At 43.3% G+C, this 20,788-nt stretch overlaps 2 protein-coding genes, 2 long non-coding RNA genes and 1 other non-coding gene across 7 annotated transcripts; 4 read left to right on the top strand and 1 right to left on the bottom strand.

The window, feature by feature from the left end:
* Positions 1-1,171: 1,171 nt before the first annotated feature.
* Positions 1,172-3,381, top strand: MOS (MOS proto-oncogene, serine/threonine kinase). Its single transcript, XM_068671903.1, has one exon. The coding sequence runs from the start codon at positions 1,724-1,726 to the stop codon at positions 2,771-2,773; it is 1,050 nt and encodes a 349-aa protein (XP_068528004.1). The 5' UTR covers positions 1,172-1,723; the 3' UTR covers positions 2,774-3,381.
* Positions 3,382-4,821: 1,440 nt separating this feature from the next.
* LOC137851107 (uncharacterized) lies at positions 4,822-15,954 on the top strand. 2 transcript variants are annotated; one of them, XR_011093003.1, is made up of 4 exons: positions 4,822-5,577; positions 8,984-9,334; positions 10,479-12,498; positions 12,645-15,954. It is a non-coding gene; the product is annotated as an uncharacterized lncRNA (long non-coding RNA). The 2 variants fall into 2 exon arrangements; XR_011093002.1 differs by lacking the exon at positions 4,822-5,577 and having other exon boundaries at positions 7,363-9,334.
* A 149-nt stretch (positions 15,955-16,103) lies between these two features.
* On the bottom strand, positions 16,104-17,662 carry LOC137851105 (uncharacterized). 2 transcript variants are annotated; one of them, XR_011093000.1, is made up of 2 exons: positions 17,571-17,662; positions 16,104-17,379 (listed from the first exon to the last, which is right to left on the bottom strand). It is a non-coding gene; the product is annotated as an uncharacterized lncRNA (long non-coding RNA). The 2 variants fall into 2 exon arrangements; XR_011093001.1 differs by having other exon boundaries at positions 17,465-17,601.
* On the top strand, positions 17,660-19,476 carry RPS20 (ribosomal protein S20). Its single transcript, XM_068671904.1, has 4 exons — positions 17,660-17,813; positions 18,087-18,186; positions 18,911-18,984; positions 19,251-19,476. Exons 1-4 carry the CDS (start codon positions 17,811-17,813, stop codon positions 19,431-19,433), a joined length of 360 nt encoding a protein of 119 aa, XP_068528005.1. The 5' UTR covers positions 17,660-17,810; the 3' UTR covers positions 19,434-19,476.
* Positions 18,768-18,833, top strand: LOC137852850 (small nucleolar RNA U54). The gene has a single exon (XR_011094077.1). It is a non-coding gene; the product is annotated as a small nucleolar RNA U54 (small nucleolar RNA).
* Positions 19,477-20,788: the final 1,312 nt, after the last annotated feature.

Genomic DNA, 20,788 nt, shown 5'->3' with positions numbered 1-20,788 from the left:
CTACATTGCTTACATCATGGCATGCTTAAAGCAACACTAAAGCTCCTCAGGTCTTTGCCCCCACTGCCCCAAGGTGTCCCTGCACAGCTGATGTGCCATCATCGTCACTGGAGCAGTGCCCCAGTCCACCTCTGGCATCCCTAGCGCTGTTCTCTAACTCAGTTACAGCCCCCACCATGCACTAGCACCTATTTATCTAAATCTTCCCCAGCCAATCAGTTTCCCATTGCTAGGCGATAACCCAAGTTTCCCATTTTTATTCATCTTTTGTCCAAGCTGGCTTCCCTGTGAACTGAGATAACAAATTCGAGTACCAGGGAAGATCTTGTCCCTCATTCACTACAGGGTGATGCCTTTGACACCTGGCTGAGCTGATCCAGAGTTCAAGCAGGGTCAGCCCTCTTTGGGACATTACTTTTGCTTGTTTAGGTAAAGAGCTAAACCCTTCTCAAGGTGGAGGAGACTCCAGATCTCCTTGCAGATTTCTGAGCACCCCTGGAACCTCTTCCCTCAGAGCACCTGTGCTGCATCATATGCAAGGGAGCAAACCAAAAGGAACAAAGCACTTGGAAAATGCCACAGGAGCTGTAGTCTCATAGTAGGGTCTGTATTGGCAAAGCTGACATCCAAGATGACAGTTTTGAAGGATAGGAGATCCAAAATAGGGACCTATTTTTCCAAGATACTTGTCTGCAAGTGCAGAAAGACACTTGCTGGGATATTCAAGAGCTTTCGGCTGTAGAAGTCCCATGAGGATGCTGTGGTGCTGGGGCAGTACAGCAGGCACCAAACACTAAGGCAATCAGTGTAAGCACTGTGAATGTGTGAAAGCAAGGTGAAAAGAGCAAACAGTTCCTCTGCAAAAAGCACTGGGACCAACAAGGCAAAATTAAGTTTGATTTCTGCCAGAACAGCTCCGTAAATTTAGTGATGAGTTTACTACAGAGGATCAAGAAATAAAAGACATCTGCCCAAACTGCACGGGGTGTGATAGGAAGACGAGCCCAAGCCCCGTGTATAATGGCAGTTGCTGTACCCCACGGGTGGCACAGAGCACTTTCTGCCTTTATGCTGCTGTCAGGCTTGCTGCCCTGTGTAGGCACACATAAGCAGCCAAACCAGTCCCCTTGCTCCAGTCATGTTTAACAGGTCTCTTTAAGTGCACTTTTAAATTTAGTTGTGGCTGTGCAGGCTAATCAAATGCCAGCACTCACCTTCTCAGCTGCTTCCTCTGAACATGACTGTGAGCTGTTTAATGGAGCTAGGTGATCTTTAAGGTCCCTTCCAACCCAAACCATTCAGCGATGCTGTGATAACGCAACCTGACAATGATCGTTTTTGCCTGGAGCCCAGGGGAAACGCATTCACCAGTCAGTGGTTTACTTACAGCCAGGGCATTTCGCTACAGGCATTCAATGGACAGAACATCCTTCTTTTCTCTTGAGATTAGAAATTATGCGAAATACACGTGAGTTAATATATTTTAGTTTAAAATCCATATGCCGTGACTTTCTAGAGATTAACTTCAGGGTCAGAGAAGAATGTTTTCAGGTGAGCCTGATTGGGGTTCAGCTAGCTGTGACAGATGCAGTTCATCTGGGGGTGGGAGGAGGAATTGTGGAGAGGATAAAAGAGGCTTTGGAAGGCAGTGCAGGGTTCTTTCTCTCAGGGAAGCTTTCCAGTCTTTGTGCAAGTAACCTCCTGCTGTGCTCTGCACCGTATTATGCCCTCACCTATTCCTTTTAATCACTTTCTTCCTTTGGAGCTCTCCCCATCTGTGGACTTGAGGCCCTGCAGCAGCCCCCTAGTTATCCCCGGCAAAGAGGGGAAGGCCTTTTTGGGAGGAACCCCCTCGCCCAGGGTCCGCCGCCTGCCTCCGCGCCTGGCCTGGTGCTCCATCGACTGGGACCAGCTCTGCCTCCTGCAGCCCCTGGGCTCTGGGGGCTTTGGGTCTGTCTACAAAGCCACCTACCATGGTGCGACTGTGGCTGTGAAGCAGGTGAAGAAGAGCAGCAAAAACCGGCTGGCATCGCGGCAGAGCTTTTGGGCCGAGCTGAACGTCGCCTGGCTGCAGCACGAGAATGTGGTGCGTGTGGTGGCTGCCAGCACGTGTGCCCCTGCCAGCCAGAATAGCCTGGGCACCATCATCATGGAGTACGTGGGCAACATCACCTTGCACCATGTTATTTACGGCACCAGCAAGGCGTGGAGGCAGGGGGAGGACGAGGAAGGAGGGTGCGGCAGGAAGGCTCTGAGCATGGAGGAGGCCGTGGGCTATGCCTGCGACATCGCCACGGGCCTGGCCTTCCTCCACGCGCAGGGCATCGTGCACTTGGACCTGAAGCCTGCCAACGTCTTCATCACGGAGCAGGGGGTGTGCAAGATTGGAGACTTCGGCTGCTCCCAGAAACTGGAGGACGGCTTGTCCCACAGCCCCCACGTTTCCCAGCACGGGGGCACCTACACGCACCGTGCCCCTGAGCTCCTCAAGGGCGAGAGGGTGACGGCCAAGGCGGACATCTACTCCTTCGCCATCACCCTCTGGCAGATGGTCATGCGGGAGCAGCCCTACCTGGGCGAGCGGCAGCACGTGCTCTACGCCGTGGTGGCCTACAACCTGCGCCCTTCTCTGGCTGCTGCTGTTTTCCACGAGTTGCCCGTGGGCCGAAGTCTGCGGAGCATTATTAGCTGCTGCTGGAAGGCCAACGTGGAGCAGCGCCTCAGTGCTGCCCAGCTGCTGCCCAGCCTCAGGGCCCTTAAGGGGAGCCTCTAGGAAAAAAATGAAGATGACTCTTTTTTTATTGGCATCTCGTCTTTCCCTCCACCTTCCCTGCAAGCGTGATGGGTTTAGCCCCTCTGTGATCCAAAGACTTTGTTGCTCTTTTTATATTTAAAAAAAAAAAAAAAGGTTTGTTATAAGAAGATTACAAATAAAGACATTTAACTAGACTTTGGGGTTTTTTAAACCATGGAGGGGAATAGAGAGGCAAGGATCAAGATATTGGTGAATATGACTCTTTCTGGTTGCTCTCCGGTGCACTGCCTCATTTAGGGGGAAAAAATGGGGAATGGGACAAGCAAAAGAAATAGTTGTTTTGAAATAATAATAATTAAAAAAAAAAAAAAGACTGCTTTTGGGAGGTTTTGTACCTAATGTTTTTTGGTGTTTCCAAATATGAAATATGAATTGTTCTTTAGACTAATTCAGTTTTTGTATTTAAACTTTTCATAAATGAATGCAGAGTGTCAATGTGTGTGTGTGTGTTTTTTTTTCCTGTTCTTAGAAGTAGTTTTGTTGTTTTTGAATTGGAACATGGAACCTACCTGATCTCCCTGTTGACACAAGAGACCTTCCTGTCATTCTAAGACTGCTGAGTGTAAGTTGATAGACACATTAACAACCTGTGCTTTTATAAACTCTCCATGCTACCAGGTGTTTGTTGCGACTTGCTAGTTGGTATTTTGTAAACTGCAGTATCTGAAATATTACAAGAACATCTTGTGTGGAATAGAAACATCTTAGATCTTGGAGGTAAAATGGGAATTAAAAATACATATGTATGAGTTGTAAGGGAGATACATAGATACAAAAAAAAAAAAAAAAAAAACACGGATGAGGGGAAAAATTATGCTCCCTTCTTAATGGGTCAGTACCAGGTAAGACACTGAAAGCAGTGAAAAGGAAGACTTCTTAAAGCAGTGATAATGATACTTTGCCAGTGCTTGAAGTGTACATCATTGAACAATTCTCTGCTCGTGACTGCACTGTTTGTCTTATCTACTGTCTTTCCTAATCTGGTTGTAACATGTCTGGGAGAGGAAGTGCTCTAGGCAATGCTAGAGACAGAGAGCTCTGATCCTTAATTTATCAAAACCAATAATTATAGATCTGTCTAGATCTCAGCCCTTGTCTGGAACTATGAAGACCTGACTGCTGTAGCTAATGTTGTCATTCTGCTCAAAAACTCTACTGCTTTTTAAGACGGAGCAAGAGTGATGTTTCGGTCAAATTGTTTTTCTTCTTTCCCCTTCCTCCCCCTTGCTTCCATTCTGGAAAAAAATCCCAAAGGAATTGAGCCAGTTTCCTGGTTTCTGACACACATCTGTTCTCAGCCCCGTGAAATCCTGGAAATGAGCAACTATGTGAATTTGAGATGATTCTGTAGGTCTTTATGGTATTTGGGTTGTTCATTCATTGAAATTAATGTTTTATAAAGCATATCTAAGCTTAACTGTTTCTTGCTCTTCTGTCCCTCTTTAGTGGAACTATAAAATGCCTGCTTGAATTGAGGAAAAAAAAAAAGGTAAATGTTGGAATAATGGAATAACCTTCCTTTGTATTTTCTTTGTCAAAATGATTATGCTATAAAACCAGAACTTGTTTTTCATGTTGCATAGCTTTTTTTAATAAGCAGTAAATCTTATAAAAGTTATCATAATAAGCCAGTTACCTTTTAAAATGATTAGCTGAGGGCACATAAGATAAACTGTCAGATAAAGCCATTGGCATGCCTCACGTTAATATCAGACCTTAGAGGTTTTTGAGAGAATACCAGGTTTTTGGAGAATACCATTAAATTAAAAAAAAAAAAAAAAAGTTTTTAGTAGTTCCTAGATGCTCACAAGTGTTGTGTTTATTTTGCCAGTCTAGATAACATATTGATTAAGCTGATAGAAACTTGGTGCTTTGTGCTTATTGATACCACTGAGTCTGTGAAAAACACAGTGCCCTTCAAATTGTCTCTTATTCTTGATAGAAGAGTATTGGATGGCCAAGACCCACTCTTGAAGCATAATCAGCAATCAGCAGTGCAGATGTCTCTGTCAATTTTACTGGATTCTTTTTCAAGCTGGAGTAACAACTCTGCAAGGTACTCAAGGTGTAGGAACATCAGAAGCTCCAGTCACAACAATGTTCTCTCTTTTTTTTTTTTTTTATAGGCTTCACTCAGAAGGAATATAGAGTCACTGTCAAAACATACAGAGATGGGCTTAGAGAAGCCAAAGCCCATCTCAACGGAATCTGGTGAGAGATGTGAAGAGCAACAGGAAAGTTTTACAGGAATATCAGCAGCAAAAGGAAGACCAGGCCAAATCTGGGCCCACTGATGAGTTGGGCAAGAGAGCTGGTGACAAAACCTGTGGAGAAGACCAAGGTCTATTGTTTCTTCAACTCAGTCTTTAATGGTGAGATTTGCATTCAGGAATCTTGGGCCCATTGAGACCAATGGGAAGTTTGGAGCGAGGATAACTTACCTTTGGTAGAGGAAGGAAGAGGTTAGGGAACACCCAAACAAACAGGACACACACAACAAGTTCATGGGACCTGGTGGAGTGCACCCACAAACGCTGAGGGACCTGGCCGATGTCACTGTGAGGTCATGGTAATATCTGAAAGTTGTGGCTAGTGAGGGAAGCTTCCGAGGAGTGGAGGAAAGCAAATGTCTCTGCTATCTGCAAGATCATCATAGAGGAGGATCTGGGAAACTACAAGGCAGTCAACTTCACCTCAGCCCCTTGGGAAGTGGTGGAATGAATAACCCTGGAAATGAATCCAAGTGCATGAAGGACAAGAAGGTAATTGGGTGTAGTCAGCATGGATTTAAGAAGGGGAAATCATGCTCAGCCAACCTGGTAGGCTTCTCTGATGACATTATGGGCTTGTTAAATGAGGGGAGAGCAGCAGTTGTTCCTTATCTTGACTTCAGAGAGGCTATTGGCACTGTTTCCCATTACATCCTTAGGTAAAATGATGTCCAGCTGGGGGCCAGTCATCAGTGGTGCACCCCAGGCATCAATTATTGGGGCTGGTACAGTTGATTGTCTCTGTTAACGACCTGGATGATGGGACAGAGGGGATTATCAGCAAGTTTGCAGGTGATACTGGTGATACGCCAGGTTGCTGTGCGGTTATTCAGTGGGACCTTGCCAGGCTGGAGAAATCCGCTGATGGCAATCCTTGCAAGGACCTGCAAAGCCTGGCAAGTGGGACAGGAGAACCCCAAGCACCCGCAGTGGGGGCCAGGAGACTGGAAATCAGGTCTGTAGGACGGGCCCCGAGCTGACCGTGAGCCAGCGATGCGCCCTGGTGGTAGAGGAGGCCAACAGCAGCCGAGGATCTTCGTGGCAGCCAAGGGCAGCCCCAGCTCCTCCAGGGCATCCCCAGGAAGGGTGTCCCCGCTGCTCAGCCCTGCAGGGACGGGTCTGGGGGGCTGCTTTGGCACCTCGGGACTCCGCTGGAGCAAGGAGGGCATTGGGGGACTGGAAGGAGTGCAGCAAGGGGCCGCTGAGATGGGGAAGGGCCTCGGGGAGATGCTGGGGCTGCTCAGCACAAAAATGAGAGGGTTCAGAGGGATTTACCTGCTTGTGTAAAGGCTTGGGAGGGAATAAAGATGGAGCCAGGCACTTCTCAGCAGCACCCAGTGACAGGTCAAGAGGCGCAAACTGATGTACAGAAAATTCTACTAAAAATTAAGCAAAACTTTTCTTCCTGTGAGGATGGTCGAATGCTGGAATGGGTCACCCAGAGAGGTTGGGGAATCAACCTGGGAGACCTTGTTCAGAGCAAATGGACATGGCACTGAGCAGGGGGGTAGGCTAGGCAATCTCCGGAGGTCCCTTCCAACCTCAATAAGTCTGCAATTATAATAACACTTAGAGATGGCTGAGCTCCTGAGACCTCCTACAAAAATACTTCTAGCAAAAACCTATACTCTTTCCTCTAGGGACATCATAAATGCAAGGCACATTTTGATTCTTAGCAATGGCTTTGTTGTCTTGGGGGGTCAGGTTGGAATTTTGTGCTTTTTCTTTTCTTCACGCGTTAATATCAGTAGACCTACCAGAAAGTTTTGGCAGATTTCTCATTCTTGATATTCTGAAAACTATGAATTATTACATATTAATTATAAAATGATAATTCATAAAAAAAAAAAGTTAATTCCGTGAAGATCTTTTTTCCATCTATTCTTATATTTTTGTATTTAATCCACCGGAGTCTTATCCTCTGTTTTCTTCGTTTCAGGTTTCTAGAATATGCCAGATTTAGAAGCAAGAAGGCATTAAAACCAACAAGAGGAGCTGCACATTGCACTTTGCTCTCTCTCACACTTGCATATATCCGTATAAAATGCTAGAAGAGGACACATGATGCTAGCAGAGCGCTGCTTCAGACAATTGTGTTATAGCTCCTGTGGAATTCTGTTCATCTGAATTTTCCCCCAAGCCTGGAAGCTGATTTTTTTTTCTTTCTTTCCTTCCCCATATGTATGTATGCAACACGTGATGTTTCAGATGCTTAGTAAGTCACAGTTACAAGTAAAGGTAATCTTTAAGGGATAAAAACTCCAGGGATATCTTATTTGTTCTCCTCATTCCTGAAAGTGATCACCTGCAGCTTATCAACCATAACAAAGGATTTACTGAAGGCCTGGAGAAAGTGCTACAACCATTTAATTGTAGTTTACCAACGTCTTTCTGTACTTTCTGAGCATGAAATACTCATGAAGCCAGTGCACAGCTCATTTGTCCACTTCCAGTTTGGGTTGCAGAGGTCAAAGGAGGGAGGAATTTTTTTTATTACTGCTTGTGGTGGAAGCAGAGTGTTGACATCAGTATCACCTTGTCCTGACATAAAACATAAAAAGGGACATTGCTTTTTCTGTCTGTGGACTAGATGCCTCAGCAGGCTATATAAAGGCATAATGAGCTTGAAAGGCTGAACTAGCATTCTCATCCTGATCACCTCTGGGAAGCCTGGGACCCCACATTGCACGGATTCAGCCAGTGCAGCATCACTGGCACTGCAGTGCATCCAGAGGCTGTGCCCTCCAGCCTCCTGCCAGCCAGGTACGCCCTGTTGGGTTTAGCATAGGTCTCCTCAAATGAGTGTGACCACATCATCCCGACTGTGACTAGGAAGGAACAAAGCCTCAGTTGTCCTGATGGGTAAGTGTCAGGTGTCTCATGTCAGACCATTAACTAAGTTCCACAGCATGATAACCAATTTGTGGGAAGGATGAGAAGGGAGGAGAGAAAAAAAAATGGAAATATAACTTTACTATTCTGTATTACTTTCATCTTACAGTCATATAAGCTATTACTGAAGGTTTAGGACCTTTAGTTTCCAAGTAGATGTATCTACAGATATTTCATAACTTTTTTTTCTTTTTTTTTTCTTTTTTTTTTTTTTTTAAGAGGCATAAACTGCAGTTCCTATAGTACTCTTTTAGGGTGGTGTGGGAGCATTACTGTTAGACAAATTTGCTAATTAAGCAGGCAATGGTTATCTATTTCACTGTTACATAGCTTCTGGCTTCCCATCATCAGGAAGCCCCTGTAGCCCTGCTCTTGGCATGTTCTGTTTGCTTCTCTTTCCTTAGAGGCTTCTTCTGTGTCCACTTATTTCATATTCCTTTTTTGTTTTGTGTTGTTTTTCTGCTGTGATACTGTATCTCAGCCCAGAAAGCAAGAGGTAACAACACTATCTTCATGTAATAAAAACACTATATAATTAGGAAGTGGGGGCATCATTAATACAAGATGGGAAGCATGAAGATTGTTGGATTGCTTTTGTATTCAATGGTAAGAAATTCTGGACCTTTCTGAGCTGGACCACATTTCATATCATTTACCACAGACTCCAAATGCAAATAATTTCAGCAATCACAATCCAGAGTTATTTTTACACTCCCTATTTTTACCTTCATGTATTTTATGATTATAATCTAAACATAGGCATCTAGTTTTATTCTCTGCAGCAAAGCAAAGAAAAAATGTTTTTACAGAATACCACAAATATTTGTAAAATCAATGGGGGCTTAAGTGGATGCTTAATATTTGTATTGGTGTGGGTTTTTTGCATTATTAGCATCTGTGTTTATAAATGCCAGGACTAGAACAAAGATATAAATAGGGGTAGAAAATTAATGATTACTTTTAACATGAACTATATGCTGAATATTTTACTTGTACTTTATTTTAGTCATTCATCTGCTGCAAATATCTCATACAGCGTTCAAAGAGCCTCTTTCTATGCTTCACTTAACCCAGCTGCCAAATATTTGTCTGCCTGTCAAACGAACAGCCTTTAAACCAGTTAAAGACAGAAAATGGAACAACAGCAACAAAAGTCCACTGGCTTCTGTCCCAGTACGCCGTCAGCTCAGGATGCCATGGGACAATTTGATAGCAGAGGCACCATCCGACCTGGATTTGTCGGCGCACGAGGCTGAGTTGTTGCGCTCCCTACCCAGCCCGGCGTTCAATAGCCCGAGTGTTCGGCAGAGCAGGGAGGTGACTGCATTCGCCTTTGCAGGGCACCTGGGATAATAGGGTAATTCATAACTTAATAAATATTCTACTGCACATGTGCCAGGCTACAAAGAGCAAAGTAGGCTGCGTATTGGAAATGTAAATGTCCAGCCCTTTTTAAGTTATTCCCCCCCAAATGGGGCGGAAGGAAAAGCCAGTTTTATTTTCAGGCCATGTGTTTTGCTCAGCCACTTCAAAAATGGTGAAAGAGTTTTGATTCACATATGCCACCAGTGAAAGTGGCCCCAGAGACCAATATGGAAAGTTGCACCTTAACAGCGGTATTAAAAAAGCTGAGTGTTCACGTGGGAATTCACACACCGGGGAGGCTGTGTTTTCTTAATAGTAGTTAATAGTAGATATTGCGTAATACAATAAGTTTAGACAGATAGCTATCATATACTTTGGCCACAACCTTGTTTCTCTTATCCAATAGTTTCATTAACGGGATTTGCAGACAGCACAAAAGCCACACACGCAGTTTTTAAAGGGCTGTATCACTGTGTTGACAAGTCACCTGAATTTCTCTTTGCATATAAAGCAACAGAACCTCTCCAAGCACTTAAAATTCTACAAGCTTATATAGCTTTTGGGAATTAAATTATTAGATATTTTCTGATTTAAAGGGAAAAAATGGATGTTCTTTACTTCTAATATCTCCTTCATTTCAGAGGCTGCCGTTCAGAGGCAAACAATTTCTTTGATTTTTTTTTTTTTGTTCAACTTGATTATTTTCATATCGCATGTCTTATTTTATCAAGTTGTATGTTGAAGTACAAACTGTGCTTAGAAAAAGTGTCCTAACCATAAAAATTAGCGGTACCTGACAAAATCATAGCAAGGATAGCATGAAAGAGCCATTATTTGTGCAGGCAGACAAGGGGTGGCTGGAGGAGGCAATGAGGCAAACCCAAAACTCAAAAAAAAAAAAAAAAAAAAGCAATTTGATGCAAGTTTTTCAGTGACATTCCCCTTTGAAGAATCATCTTATGATGGTGTTTGAATTTCTGTCCCATATGCTAGAGGTACCTGCTCACTGGGCTGTCAGTGAAAGAAACAAAATTTCTATAATTTATAATACATTATGTACACTACGATTTAAATAGTAAAAAGCTCAATTTTCCATATCAAAGGTGTTTTTTTTCTTTTTCTTTTTTTTTTTCCAGGAAATGGGAGAAGTAGTCGCATATACATTTGTGCCAGCCAGAACAAAGTGGCTGGCTCTACCTCACACCAGGAATATTTCACAAGAGCGTGTTTGAAGCAGTTCTTCCTCTGAATGCATCAGGGACTCTCAGAAAGGAAATGTACCTGCTGCAAGTTGGCAGAAAGGAGGCCACTGATAGAGCAAAGTACAGGCTGGGTGGTCTTAGAAACATCTTCAAACAAACGAAACTATTGAAAGATGATGTAATATAAGTATTTTGTGCTTGAAAGAAAAACCTGAGATCATAATGCCGAAAAAAACTACAGGTATTGGTATTTATTTTTTCAGGGGGCATTGCTACCATACTCAAAAACACCAATGTATATTACAAAAATTAACTTGCCTAAAAATTGAATATTCTTGACCACCACCTTCTTTTGTCCTAATGCTATTTTTACCTCGGTTTTAAACAAGTAGGTGATCCTGCTCCCCTTGGAAAACCTCTTGCCAGAGTTTTCTCTGTGCATGGAGGTGGAGATGTTTGGGATGGAAGAGTGATCATGTGCACTCAGGTAGAGTTGTTCTTGCTACAATTTAAGTGATTGATGCAGGGGGAGATGTATTTTCTGCTTTTTAGTATTTTTATAATACATTTCCTGGGATAATAAAGAAGCAATATTCTGTAACAGTGATGTTTTACAGGCTGGTGTGAAAGGAAAAGTACAAGCCATGTTTTCATTACAAGGCAAATAGGAACTTTGGCTGTGTATTTAGGTCAAAGACAAGCTTTAATAGACTTGCTCTCGTGTAAGTTCCCCTAAACAGGATGGTCGAGTCTGCTGTGAAACGACACGAGAAACTCTACAGTTGTTGTTCCTGCCCCCCAACCACAACCTCATAATTTCCAAGTAGTAGGCTGCAGCTGCCGCTTTGCCACGTTAGCTTTATAAGAAGTCAGCAAGGCCTTTGAAACCCAAACTTCTTAATATTTGATGCCTCTTGGATCGCTTTCATGTTACAGCGTGGATCTGTCCAGCTGCTCTGAACCATCAGTGTAATGATTTCCTCAGCAGCTATTAATTCCTGTTGCTAAAGCACATCTTTAACACCAAAGGTATCTCATTTAGTTCCAGGTTCTAAGTTTTACATTATTCCTCTTTCTGTCGGTTTTTGAGTAATTATACTTCACTAGTTCACGCAGGGTCAGGTCACAACAGGAGACACATTACTGAATTTGGCTTTAGTTTTTCCTTTACAGATGGTAGGGTTGGGAAGGGCAGCTCTTCACAAGCCACACAGAAGTCAGCCTGATGCTGGGATGTAATCTAAATAAAACTGTGAGATGCAACCACTCTCCTTCTCTAATAGTCCTGGACAATCATGATGCCGATTCCCTCCTTGCTTTATATCCCCTCTTCATCTGTAGAAAGCATTTCCTAAAATTTTTCCAGTGCTTGCAAACATTCATCATCCGAAAAACAGATGATTCAGGAATATCGCAAGGAGGAAATGCACCTTGAAGGGATGAATAAAAACTTCAGGGAAAAAAAAAAAAAGTGATGCATTCTATGCCAAGAGGCGAGCTCGTCAGTCATAAGGCAGTGTGAGGTCCGAATCATTCCTGAAATTATCCCTGCTCCATAACAGAGGCAGCACAAGCTCTGTGAAACTATTCCCTTCTACTCCGTCTCACTAAAGAATTAGATTAAATTAAACTGGTCTTTCAGAGAAAAAAAAAAAAAAAGTGATTAGTGATTTCATAACAGGGCTCCAAAACAGTAGGCATCATGAACAGGATATACGTACTGCATGTATTGCTAAACATAATTACTGCAGCAGTATCAACCTTTTCTTCCTAAGGACAGACACCCGACCTTGCAAACACCCTGCTGCTGGTAGCTTGCCACAAAGTCTTCGCAGGAGCCAGACCTTGGAGAGAAAGACAGCTCCTAAAGCCTGTGTTAGCCCAAAACGTGTTGTGAGACTTTATACAATCGGTGCGTGCTGCTGATCCCTCGATGCTCTGAGAAGCCAGTGAGGTGAGTGTAGCAGCCAACACTTGGCCTGGAAGCTGCTTCCAGTTGCTGTGCTCAGACAGCCACGTGGATATTGGGAGATGGATGCAGCTTTTCAACACATGCTTTAAGCTATTGCATCTTCTTGAACTATTTTTTTTTTTCCCCAGGTAAATCACCCATTGTGACAAACAGCACCTAGTGGTACATCTGAAGTGGCAAAAACTGGACTGAAGAAGTAGTTTGGAATATGTTTTTGTACTTGGTTCACCTTTCCACGCATGAAGTCTTCCCAGGTGATTTCTAAAGTGGAAACTGGTTGTAGAAATACCATTTTGTTTCTGTTCCCACGAGGTCTGCTTTTACAGGGCTGCCGTAGGGGTTTTCTGCACAGGAATTGCACGCCCCCCCTTGGTAGCGTGGCCTCGATACTGACAGATGACACGGGAGGAATGGGAGTGTAAATGGTGCGTGTGAGCTGAATGCCCAAACCTGACTGTTTTCAGGGGGTGTTCGCCTAAAAGCTGATAATGCCAAGAGGAATCTAACATTAACAAAGTTTGCTTAATGCAATGATCACCCAGATTAAACAGCAAGAGCCTTTTGAGGAAAGAAGATAGCCTGAAAAGAGCTGTCCTCCCCCCCGCATTCGGCAAGCAACTGCCACCCACAAGGGGACCCTCAGCCACCAGCCGGGACCCCACTCTCTGGGGAGCAGGTGGGAACCCGGGGTACATTTTTGGCAGCACTTGGGGTGGCTACATGAGAACACGTGCCCACATCTCCAGCTAGCATTTAGGAACAGGGGGACCCGCACTCCCCACAGTGGGGAGTAAACCACACTTGTGGCCAGAGGCTGGGAGATGTGTGAATGTGTACATGGGACTAGAATTTGGGGAATTTGGCACAGCAGGATATTGAGGAAATTTGTAGGTTCTTGTTAGCACTTTGAAAGATTCTCGTACTGTCGTTTCTGTTGTACTGCTGACACTGATCCACAAAACAGTTCACTGATTACTGACAAATTACGTGTACTCTCTTATTTCAGTCCTCAGTGTTCAAAGGTATGTCCCAGTGATGTACCAGATTAAGCATCAACAGAAATGCTGTAGTATATTAGCTGTTAACTACCTTTCTTACTGTTATTCCTGTCAGAAGAACAAGGCAACAGGCTCTGACCAGGTCAATGATACTAGTAGCCAACTGCATTATCTGTATCTGTACTAAAGTATATGTATGCGAGGAAAGTGCTTGTGATGACTATGAAGATTGTGCTGCCCATTTCAAAAAGCCTCTTTATCATCAATATTTGTGGCTACATTTATCAACTATAAAGGACTCCCTCAAAGCACAATTGCTCTTTTTCTGAGCCACAGATCAAGTTCACTTTCTCCTCAATTACATAATAAATTAAAGAAAGCCTAATACGTTATTTTTTTTTTTAATATATTTTATATGGTGGAAGTGGCAGAAAATTTTTTTAAATTTAAATGGACAGGCTAGGTGCAGTATTAGAATTCCAGCTATGGGCCGGTGCTGATGCATTCTGTCCATCTGCCACCTGCAAAGGCTGTTAAGTCACCAACTACAGAAATCAGCCTTCAGAGAGGGTCTGCTTTCAGTTCTGGCAGCGTTTCTGGAAGAGCTTCAGTAGCTGAGGACAGAGTAAATACAGATATTCAGAATCTACAGAAGGATATTAACAGGTTCTACCTAAGCACTGAGCAAAGAACTTGTTGGAGATTTCTGAGATATGAGACAACTGAATAACTTCAAGTCAATACAAGAGGATCTGCAGATACTTGCAATTAAGACCAAGCAAACGCTGAAGCCTTTCCGAAAATGCTTGAAAATAGTTTTTATTGGATTGCTGCTGACTGGTTTAAGTACTCCGCTGCCTACTGATGATTTCCTGAGAAGCCGTGACTACGATCCTGCTTCACAGATATTTTATGACCAGAAGTTCAAATAAAATCTCGGTGTTCAAAGAACTTGGAGAAGGAAGTAATTTTCAAAGTAAAGAGGAATGTATTTCAGCAATATGTTAAAGCAAAGAGCTACAGGCTTAACCTGGCGTAACCCTGGCCCCAATTCCAGTGAGATGCCAGCATTGAATAATCACTATCAAAAATGACAAAGCAAGTTTAAGAAGGCTACTGTGAGCCCTGTCCAAACCATTCACAAGCCTTGACTTCGGGACTGGTTACTGTAGTACTTCAGAAGACGCTGAGTGCCAGCAGGCACATGCTCGTTCAGTTAGTCCTTCATCCACATGCTCGTAGCAGAATCTGCTCTTGATTCATGACCACCCCAGCACTAGGGGGAACCTAGGAGATCTCAGAGATGTGTTTGTCACATGAGCAAAGGAGGACAGAGGGTTAGACTGACAATAGACTTAATGGATTTAGATTTGTAGAATATCGGAATATTTTGGGGATAACTTGAATGTTAGCCTCAGTCACAGGGGGAAAAAAATCTTCCCAGGCAAAACTTGGCAAGATTAAATTCAATGGCAATAAATAGATAAAGAATCCGACGAGCATTCATTTATCAGAAAGTAAAGATGTTCAAGCTAAAATTAAGCAAAGAACCACAAATGATTACAAGAACCTAACTCCCAACACATGCATAGTTAATTAACAGGATGAAGTGAGTAATTAATTTGGAAGCATAAATTGCATCAAATTGGTTTTACTATAATCTGGTGGAAAATAGCTGGATAACAAAATATTCAGATCACTACTCAGGCTATTTCTGAAGGACAAGCTGGTCAAAGGAAAGAACAGTGATCTATGTATTAAAAAAAAAAAGTCATGAATAGACATGGGAAAATATTCTGATTGACAAATCATGAAATTAGGTATTAAATAGCTTCTGCTACAGGCTATTTGGTCATGTTAAAAGGAAGGCTTGCTTCTTAATCTTTTACCTTCTTAGTTATGTGATATAAGGAGAGCACCGTATTTATTACATGTACTAACTCAAAATTTCATAGCTAAACTGAAGTGGGCACTGGCTGGGAGAAAAACCTGTATTAAAACAAATATGTAACCAAAGGGAAAACAGGCATAAAACAAAACAGGTATTACATGCTAAAAGCTGTAGAATATTCAGAAGGTAAGCTGTAAATTACATTGATGTTGGATATTTACCCATGTGAAAAGCAGAAAGGAGTAATTAAAAATATATATATCAGAGAAAGCAGAAAGTTTAGGTAAATTTCTGTTCTGGATTTCTGGCAAAAAAAAACAATGTATTAGTATCAGAAAATTCTAACAATAACTAAGGAAAGCCTTAAACATAGGAATTGAAGTAAGGCATTTTTTAAATCAGCAGCTCCAGATAGCTTGCATCCAAGAATTTTAAGAGCTGGCAAAGGAGACTTGTGTGCTGTTAATGTGGATTTTCCATAAGCTTTGAGAAATCTGGGGAAGCTCAGAAAAAAAAAAAAGTCTCACAGAAGGCTGAGGTGGCGCCAATATTAGAAAAACATAAGAAAGGAACAAAATCAGAAGTTTACTGTCAACCCTGCATTAATCCCAAAGGGAAAAAAATAAAACAAAAGAACAACTGAATCCTTGGTAGAGGAACAAAAAATAAATGACAACACTTAAATAACACAGATCAAATACATGAAACACACTTTTTGACTTTATTTCTCTTACCATTAGGGCATATGTTTGGTAGACAGTAGGAACAGTGTTGATCTAACAAATTTGTACATGGGCTTATTCAGTATAGCACCTAGAAACTGGCTTAGCTGTTCGCATGTAATTCAAGGTAAGTAAATAAAATTTAAGGTTACAGGTGTGTGTCATCAGTGAGGAATTGCTCAGGTGTCTTTCTAATTGAATCCCACTGGAATTAGTACTTGACAACCAAGCTACTTAACATTTTATTGGAAATAAAGTTTACTAATAATATTCAAAAAGCTCTAAGTAAATAGCGTAGCAAGACATCTGATTTGGAATCATCTGGATTACTGGAAAAATCAAGTGCTTTAGCATGATCGATGTGAGGTTATGTATTTAAGAATGATGAATATAAAACACTTCCAGAATGGAAAACTTCCTCAGGAAGTAGTTGGAACAGCTGATAACAGCGTAAACATGGATTCCTTATGGATAATTGAGTTCAAAGTTGTTAATGTAATTGTTAATCAGATCAGAAAACAAACTACCAGAAACAAAAGCTGCTTTCACTGCAGGGAGGAAGAGGCCGGAGAAGCAGGACTATCACCAAACAGATTTTCCAAGTACGGATTGCAATTGGCAAGGGAAGTTGTAACAGGATGACTACTTCTGTATTCATGTTTATTGAAGCTGCTTTATCAGAACACGCCATCAAATTCAGAAACAATGCATTAGCAAATAAGGGACTACAAAGAGCAAGTACAAGCGACCCCACTGCAAAACAAATCCAGAACTGAGCGATGCGGTAAGTGGCATATAAAAGTTATGCATCTCATGGGAAATTTAAGGACCATTTGAAGAACCATGAGGTATTTGATCAGGGAAAAAAAATATATATATATATATATATTAATAACAGTGTGATAGGTGAAACGAAATTTGGATTAAAACACCAAGCAGGCTTTTTTTGAACAGATGCAGTAATTACACAGCTTCCAAAGGTGGCGGTAGTTTTGCTAACGTTACGCACGTCTGCGATTACTGGACAAAATGCCCACAAATAGGATTGATATGCTGTTTTTAAGAGCTGATTGCTATGATCTTACTATCACCCATTGTTTCCTAAGTTATGATAGCCGTTTCTCCATCAGGTAAGTAGCAACACATGCAAGACAGGTATACTTTGAGCAAGCAGCTTTGCAGCTGCACTTATCGACGTCCAGGCCACACCAACGAGTCCTCCCATCAGGAAAACATCCCTCTGGAGCAGAACCTGAAGGAAGGGAGTTCAACAAACAAAATTAATTAAGCTCCTGGACCCGGGGGGGTGAGGAACGAAAGCAATATTTTTGCTTAACCCCCCTCAAAGCTTCATCTGCCTCTCCTCCCGGGGGGCAGCAGAGGCGGGGGGGCCGCGCTGACACCCCATTGAGCACCCCAGGACCCATCCCTATCCCCCAGCACCACCACCACCGAGCTCCCCGCCGGTTCCGGGCGCTGCAGCGGGGTGAAAGGTCCCGCAGCTCCCGGATGGAGGCGGCGCAGCCCTGCACGCCGGCGCCCCGCCCGCTATATAAGCGCAGCCCCGCGGCCGGGCCTTCCTCTCGCCGCCGCTCCGCTGCCTCCTCCTGGCTCACCGCTGTTCGCTGGGCCCCGCACAGCCCCGCCCGGGAATAAGTCGGCCAGGAAGGCCCCGCTGCCGCCATGGTGAGGCGGGGAGGGGGACGGAGCCCGGCGGGGCCGGGCGGCGGGGGCACGGCGCTGCCCTCCCCGCACCGCGTGGCCGGGGCTGGGCTGGGAGGGCGCCGCGGTGCCAGCGCCTGATTTTCAGCCTCTTTTTTTTCCTTCAACTCGGTCTCCTCAGTTGCTAGGGTTATGAAATCCTAAAGGTGTTTTATTTTGAGCCCAAGGGGGTTCAGTGCCTGGGCGGTGGGTGGTGCTGGCCGTAGGGTTTGATGCTTCCACCCTTTGACCTTTTAGGCGTTTAAGGACACCGGCAAGGCACCCGTGGAGCAGGAGGTGGCCATCCACCGCATCAGGATCACGCTGACGAGTCGCAACGTGAAGTCACTCGAGAAGGGTGAGCGAGGCCTTCTTCTGATTTAACTGGGCTAGCTTTTTAAGCAACACCTGATATACACGATATATCGCAAAATGCAGTGTGTCGAAACTAGTTGGAATTGGATCTTAGCATCCGCCTGTTTGTACGTGACTGCAGCTAACGAGGTTAGTTGCAAGGATCTAATCTGTTTTTTAAGTGAAATTAGTTTTAGGGTTTTTGCATTGTACTGAAAATGCACGTCCTCGGCGTTAATGTAAGAGCGCCCGTAGTTATAATGTAATGTCCCGCAGTTCTTCTGGGGATTTCAGATCTTACTGGTGGAAAGTAAGAGCCAAAAGGCACGGGTTTCCTGGCTGATATTCTGTCATTCTCATTGTTAAGCGGTCAGGTACAAGTTTAACATTCAACCAGGAATTACTTTGTCTTGTTTAGGAACTGACTTTGCCAGTATGCTGTAAATATTGCAGAATCAGTGTTTGCTGCCGGCTCCTTGGGCTGCTAACAGCTTAAATCTAGCTGGATGTGTGCAGTGAGAGCTGCTGGCTGCTGTTCCAGTGTGGTTCTGTGCACCTGGGGTCAGCCTCCCGCTTCCATGCAGTTGGCTATGAAGAGAACTCCTAGACGTGAATCACAGTGATCACTCTATACGCTATTCCGAGCCAACGTAGCTTTTCTAAATCTTCACTTAAAACAAACAAACAAAAAAAAACACCTGAAACTCTTTTTTTTTTGTATTTTTCAGTCTGTGCCGACTTGATCAGAGGTGCTAAGGAGAAAAACCTCAAGGTGAAAGGACCTGTTCGCATGCCCACCAAGGTGAGGAAACTTCAAAGATGGGGAAAATCACTTTTTTTTTTCTGTAAATGAGCACTTTTTTTTTTTCTGTAAACGAGCACTGACAACAAATTTTAGAGAAAAAGTTATGATGAAAAGCAGTACTACTAAATGAGGGCGATATTGTGTGACTTGACAAGGTGCTTTGACACTGGGGACAGCTGTGTAGTAGTGCCATAAATGTTGAAAAGGGAAAGGGGCTTCTGCGTGCCTCAGCCTGATACCCCGTGTTTGTGGTCTCGCTGCAGACTCTGCGCATCACCACCAGGAAGACCCCTTGTGGGGAGGGTTCGAAGACCTGGGACCGTTTCCAGATGCGCATCCACAAGCGGCTCATCGACTTGCACAGCCCTTCCGAGATCGTGAAGCAGATCACTTCCATCAGCATCGAACCGGGTGTAGAAGTCGAAGTCACTATTGCCGATGCCTAAAAGATGGTCATCTACTTTGAATAAAGCCGACTTACAAATTTTATTGGCAGTGCGTTTTTATGCTTGAGCCCAGAGTCCTTGGTAGTCCTCTGATTTTCGTGAAGAAAGGCAGCAGGAATCATAATCAGTGTGCTTTGGAGGAGGACTGCGTTTTGTTGGTCCTTGATGAACACATCAGTTGCAACATGAGGAAGATGAAACTGGGGCGTCACAATTTCTTTAGAGTTTGGTGACTATGTGGACATGCACAGCACTTGAATCCTTTATGGGAAAAAAAAAACATTTTTCAGTAATTTAATTTTGGCTGAAATCACAGACAAGCAATAGCATTAAAACTGATCCCTAGGTAAACTACAGAGTCTTGATTTTTTAATTTTTTTTTTTTTTGCTATGAAAGGCTGAACTAAAGCAGCACTTTTTCCCCCACACTTTTCACAGTTCAATAGTTGGGACTGTTAAAAAAAATCATTTGTGGTGATTATGTTGAATTTAGCAAGTTATTTCTAGACTTGTTCATAGAACCACAGTCAAGATGAAGCCGTGGAACTCTAATTTTTTTGAGGTTTAGATTTTTCATAGATTGAATATTAACAAAGTACAGTTTACATTTTACATTGCTTTTATGTAAAGCAACAAAATACCTATTTGTTGCTACTTGGGGCTCTCAGGTGCGTGGTTGTGTGAGCTTGGGTTTATTTATTCTGCAAACTAAATTGTGATTCTTCAATGTACAAGAGGGAAAGCCCTGAGTCAGGTAATGCCCTTCATGCATTTAAGATGAGGCTGCCATTCTGGCTTCTGCCCTGAGCACATGGGAGAACTTTAATTAAAGAAGCAGCAATGAGGACACAAGTTTGTGTGGAGAGCCTCATGTTTCATTTACATTCACCAAGACCAAAACGGAGGCCAAAGCTTCAGCTTTCTTTGCCAAGGGATGCAGGAGACCACTTGTCTTAATTTCATTAAATTTAAAGCCTTCCTTAGAAGGGCTCTGTTTTAGCAGGCTCAAGAGCTGTGGTGAACTGAGGAGGTGAGAAATCTTGTCATGTTTATGTGTTGCTAGCCTGCTTCCTTGGGAAGAGCTGTTCAAAGAAATGTGTCAAGAGAGGGCAAAAAAACCCAGTGTCTTCCTGAAGGTCCATCTCTGGTAATGTTTCACAAATGAGCTGCCTGACAAATATTTTTAGTCTCATTTTTAAAGTCAGTTGTGCCTTACAGGGTGCTCCAAAGAGCGTGGTTAGGACGTCATGACTTGGGTCAGGTTAGAGGGGATAAGCAGGCAGGCAGCAGACTAACAGGGAGCATTACTGGATGACTTCTGTGTGTGATTATAACTATATTGCACCCAACTCTTC

Source organism: Anas acuta, chromosome 2 (assembly GCF_963932015.1).
Source record: "Anas acuta chromosome 2, bAnaAcu1.1, whole genome shotgun sequence".
Classification (NCBI taxonomy): domain Eukaryota; kingdom Metazoa; phylum Chordata; class Aves; order Anseriformes; family Anatidae; genus Anas; species Anas acuta.
This window is presented reverse-complemented; position numbering and strand designations above follow the sequence as displayed.